General features: G+C 31.9%; 1 protein-coding gene across 5 annotated transcripts in view; it reads right to left on the reverse strand.

Moving 5' to 3' along the window:
• The window catches only part of LOC111503756 (uncharacterized), a 77,762-nt gene extending 71,762 nt beyond the window's left edge, over window positions 1-6,000 (reverse strand). For 3 of the 5 annotated variants that reach the window (XM_023158149.2, XM_023158148.2, XM_023158145.2), the window contains exon 1: window positions 5,778-5,999. In XM_023158149.2, coding sequence (XP_023013917.2) covers window positions 5,778-5,891 — 114 coding nt within the window. In that variant the 5' untranslated portion in view covers window positions 5,892-5,999. Of the gene's footprint in view, window positions 1-5,777 lie in introns of all 5 variants that reach the window. The other 2 variants (XM_023158147.2, XM_023158146.2) reach the window with 1 other exon arrangement.

The following is a 6,000-nucleotide window of genomic DNA, read 5'->3' on the forward strand; positions in this document are numbered from 1 at the left end:
TGAGGAACGTATACAAAGCGGATCAAAATACCATGGTGACAATCCTGACATTGACTTGAACAATGCATAATATTCATATAAACAAAAATAGAATATAATTGAGAACAATGAAATAAGAAAAAAATTGAAAATGAAAACTTACCTTGTATCTTGATGTTTATTCAGTACTATAAACCACTGTATAAGGTTGGTAAAAAACAACTCACATACATAAAATATATTCGAAATGAAGAAAATGTGATTGTATGTAAATTTATATTGAATAGAAGTGTCTAACGTGCGATCCAAGATGTCAGAAGGACACTTAGTCATATCTTTGTTAACCAAGTTAGTTTCATCAGGAGAAGTTAACCAGATGTAGATAAATATAGCAAAAAATTTCATATAGGATGCATACAATCAATTTGTTATTTATGATCTCTAACCAAAGTTAGCTTTGATCATCGATTCAACTCGGAAAAAAATAAATAATGATCGCCTGGCATTTGTAATTTATTTTGTAATCTAAATTTCCTTAAACGTAGGGAAAAAAGAAATTTTTCAAAACATTTACAAGTTAATGAAATCAATAAAAACACCTTTGTTTAATTACCACTAGACGATTTTATTTATACGACCGGTATCGGGTTTGACCCTATTATCATGTATAAAACTGAGATGTGAAGATTGAAAACTTGGTGTTTTATTCACCTCATTAAAGTGATCATGATCACCACAAAATAAACAAGTCATCAATCACACGTATTCAAAGTTTAATTGGGAAAAGGCTTCATGATATAGAGATGAATTTAGATCAAATTTAAGTTGTAAGTCTTTTGATAGCCTATTGATAGGTTATTTCATTATTCAACGGCTTGGAAGGATGAAATATTGAGTAGGTCTTTTGATAAGTCTATCGGTAGGTTACTAATTATTTTCCGTTTAAAAACTGATATTTGAAACTAGAAAAAACAAACAAACACATTGAATTTAAAATTATATTTTATTTTTCAAGCTCATTATCTTAAGTTGTGGGGGTGATGTTAGTTATAAATCTGGGGGTTGGCTCGAGTTTGGGGCAGGAGGTAGGGGCTTAGGTGGATCGTTTTCTTGTTGCCCCGTACATCTGCTCTTAGGGGTGGGCTCGGGTTTAGGGCAAGAGGTAGGTTCAGGTGGAACGTATTCCTCTTGCCCCGTACAGATGCAAAACCCCCACCATTCGGGGCAAAAATTAGATATTGCATTATCGATGTTCAATCTACAAACATTCTGACATTAATAAATTCATATTATAACTGAATTTAAAAAACTCACGAAAAATATATTTCTTCATCCGAAGATGAATAGTATCCTTTTTCACCATCCAAAGGAAAATAGAAAAAATAATCACTTACGAAAAATTGTTTGTTATTCATAATGTGCAATAAAAAAAAGAAAACAATGTTAAAACACTTGTGATATTCGTGAAAAAGTAACATTTATGAGAAATAAGAAACTTTTTATTAAGAGGTTAAGAATAATAATTCGTAGGCGGCACCTCAAATCAGAAAAAAAAATTATATTTTATGCTCAATAGGTGTGAAGAGTGGAAAACTAGGCATCAAAAAGGTCTACAAAGTGTAAAAACGTTGATTTGTCGAAACGTTTCAAAATCTTTTGGTTTCGAAATTGTTGAAATTGAACCCTACAAGGTCGATTCGGCTTTCACAAAAGCATTATCTTAAAAGATTCAAATCAACTGTTTTCATGATTAAAATGAAAAAGGAATTTCTTTTATCATTACGTCTAAGGAAATTTCGGTTCTGGTTCCTATTACAAACGGTTAACTACCTTTCTGTTAAACTATATTACGATTTAAAAAGCGTATTTTGAAAAACAGAAAAACACTACATATGCTTTTATATATTTTTTGAAAATATGAAGCAATAAAAAAAGCCGTTTTTCGAAGCAGTTTACGTGTCCAAAATTTTGATTAGCGAAACAGCTTAAATAACAAAATGATAGTACGCTTCAAATAAGCTACACTGTTAACGATCTGAAGGAAATTATTTCGAAATTTTGAATACTAAATTTGTATAGTAATTTGTTGTCACACTTTCTTTTCAAATGACATCCTATACAAATTTTTCTGTTATGTTTACTTACATCTGGTTTACTCCTCCTGATGATGCTAACTTGGTTAATGAAGATTCGGCTCAGTGTCCCTCTGGCATGTTGGATCGCATGTTAAAACGTTAGGACTCCGACACGAAAACGAAAAACGGTCGGAACGCACATAAAATAACATATTTTCGAACGTTAACTTCTCAACACTTTTGAATATAAATACGTTTCTCATTAGGGTCGCACGTTGAAATGCTATACTTCCGTTGAACTAACGTGTTGACACGTTTCTCATTGGAATCGCACGTTAAAATGCTAGACTCAGTTTTACAGGAGTCTAGCATGTTTTATTCTCAAACGAAGTATTTCGAGACACCCTATACACATTGAGGGATTCCGACACGAAAACGAAAAACGGTCGAAACGCATGTAAAACAATATATTTTCGAACGTTAACTCCACAACACTTTTGAATATAAAACGTTTCTTATTGGGATTGCACGTTGAAATGCTACACTCCCGTTAAACTGCCATATTTTTTTCTTAAACGACGTATTTTGGAACATCTCATACATATTAAGCAATCGCATGTTTATTCGTCACGACTCCCGACACAAAAACGAAAAACAGTCGAAACGCATGTAAAACAATATATTTTCGAACAATAACTCCACAACACTTTTGAATATAAACACGTTTTTCACTGGGATCGCACGTTGAAATACTACATTCCCGTTAAACTAGCATGTTTACACGTTAAACTACCATGTTTTTCTCAAACGACGTATTTTGAGCTACCCTGTACATATTGAGGAATCGCACGTTAAAACGTTTTTGAAACACCCTGTGCATATTGAGGGATCGCATGTTAAAACGTTAGGATCCCGACACGAAAACGAAAAACGGTCAGAACGCAGGTAAAATAACATATTTTCGAACGATAACTGGGAGCCATGTTTTTTTCTTTAACGCTGCACTGAATGTCTCGCCGCCATGTTTTTTTCTTTAATCCGATTTTTCATTCATTATTACTATTATACCAATATTTTTATAATTCAGCCACGCTCTTATCTTTCAGCTGAATCTCTCCGATACTCATTCCATCCTTATATGCATCGATAACCCCGCACACGACTATTTCATACTCACCAACGCAATTATGTCCCATAGGGAATACGCCCCAAAAGACCCTTATCTGTTCTACTTATGTACCTGAGTAGATACTTCCTACTTGTGATTACGTGGGGTATATAAAAGTTAGAGTAAAGAATTAGTTTTTCAGTATGTTATTCACTACGAAAAAACTACTGTGATAGCGAAACAGGTATTGACAATCAAATCGTTTCCGGTGTAGTTTGTAAAAAATGGGCCATATCTTCGGCCAGCACGTTCCTCTGATATGTCTCCTATGAACTATTATGTATGGGGACATATGAAAAATATTGCTTATGCAGATCCTACAACAAGTAAGGAGAATATGGTTAGAAACGTCTCATAAGCATTCAACGCCCTAGATGCCAATGAAATCAGTTGTGCTGTGAATAACAATTTGATGAAGAAAGGTAATAAATGGAAGCCGGAAACGTTGACAAACATATTTTTAAAAAGTTTTTATATTTTGTGTGAAAAGACAATGATATTTTCGAATTCTCGTATTTTTATGAAACATTGAGAATAAAATTTTTTTATTTCATTATTCATTTATCTGAAATCCTGTCTTCAGTAAAAACCATGACGGCAAATTGATAGTTCTAATAAACTTTTTGTAACTTTTAGAAATGAATGTTTTGTTTTTGAGAAAATTTAATTTGCCTCCATTTCGAATGATATACAAAAGGCAGAGGAACTTTCAATACTGTTTAATATTTTTTATAATCTGATATAAACCAATTTGCAATGCAACGTTTCGTTCATTGGATTTCATCATCAACTTCATTTTTTTAAATACGGACCTCTAGTTTTTTCCATTGATTTTTGTAGCCACTATAACAACAAATTCAGCTATGTATTACAATACAATAAAGTTGATGAAATCTAATGAACGAAACGTTGCATCACAAACTGGCTTATATCAAAATATAACAAATATGAAACAGTATTGAAAGTTCCTCTACCTTTTTTTATATCATTCGAAATGCAGGCAAATTAAATTTTCCCAACTCTCTTTCATAAATTCAATAAACTCTTGTTTGAAAGTCGTTGACAATGTTTCGTGGTGCATTTCATTAGTTTGGACTTCTATTGTCTAATATGATATACATTGATTTGAAATCCCTTAAAGAATCTATATAAATTAAAAAGATTAGCTAAAAAATAACAATTATATTAAGCAAAATAACTGAAATTACAATGAAATAAAATACAGCAATTATTAAAAATTGAACTATTAACAAGAACTGAGAATTAAAAATTGAAAGATTCCAAGCCAAGTTACTTCACGACGTTTCGATTGTTAGTATCCAGTCAGTCATCACCTGAAGATGGTTGTGGATACTAACAATCGAAACGTCGAGAAATAACTTGGCTTGGAATCTTTCAATTTTTAATGTTCATTCTTGCTAATAATTATTAATTTTCATTAATTTTCATTTCTTGTTAATAGTCCAATTTTTTTGCTTTATATTATTGTTATTTTTCAGCTAATCTTTTTTCAATTTTGTTACAGATTCTTTCAGGGATTTCAAATCAATTTATATCATATTAGACAATGGAAGTCCGAACTAATGAAATGCATCAATAAACTCTGTGAAATATAATTTTTTATTTTTTGTAAAGAACTCAACACTTCTTGTTTTTTTTTTGTATATAAAACCTTTCACAATTTTCTTTAGTGGTCGAAGTTTCATATAACAATCTTTTTCCATTATCAAAACCCAAAATTCACTTTTCCCTCAAATTGTAAATAGTTTTAATTCGTTTGTCATCCGTCAAATTTTATTGTCATACATTCCCGGTATACATTGAGAGTGAATTTGTTCCTTGTCTCTGAAGATAATTGTCTTGGTGTCATTTTTGACCATCAGCTCACTCTCTCCAATTAGGTGTGGTTGCAAAGATAACTTACCGAAGTCTAAAAAAACTACCACTACCACTTAAAAATGCTTTGCAACTCTCTTATCCTATCGCATAATAACTATGCTGACATAGGTTATAGACCTTGTTCATTACATGAAGGGCGTGTAAGATTGCAAAAATGCAAAATCAATGCATTCATTTTATAAAAGCGGTTTCCTCTCAAACACATATCACCCCCATGTTAGGAAATTGCAACTTTTGAAACACTCTCAGATACTAATCTCGCGGGCATAAGACTTAAAAAAATGCAAACCTTTGCCATGTCTGCTCATACACATTTTCATGTTAATATAAGTTGTTTGCATTCAACTGTAGTAATAATTACTACATACACAGCTGTATATATTATACGACATTGAGTAAAAGTTTCAGCAGGATTAACCTTCCAAACTATCAAATGATCAAGTGTTGAGGGTACCCACTCCTATAAAATTCTCATTAGTCGAGCGATTTTCTATTTCTAAATGTGTTCTTATACTTAATACACCCCTTTCATTTGACACAAAAACTGAGAGGAAAATTAAACAAAGAATATGCTGATTAAACAATTATATGAATAGTGAAGAGTTTTATCAAGCACCAATTGACACTGTCTTGTCACAATTTTAAAGAGTACCTACTTCTTCAACTAAACTCGTTTCCTTTTCCGTGTTCTGGCATAGTCCCAATCTCTTTTTGTCTTCAGATATTAACTGCTTTTGTTTCTGGAGAAATTGTAGTATATCGCCAGACATCGCACTACTACAAACAAAATGCAAAATTCACTTGATTTCAACAAACTGCAAAACCGCAACGAACTTTTTGAACTTCAATAGTTATGACAGTTATGACATTCATTTATGG

The sequence above is a fragment of the Leptinotarsa decemlineata genome, unplaced genomic scaffold (assembly GCF_025532065.1).
Source record: "Leptinotarsa decemlineata unplaced genomic scaffold, Ldec_3_MD MMD2_tig00026299_RagTag_RagTag, whole genome shotgun sequence".
NCBI classification, from domain to species: Eukaryota; Metazoa; Arthropoda; class Insecta; order Coleoptera; family Chrysomelidae; genus Leptinotarsa; species Leptinotarsa decemlineata.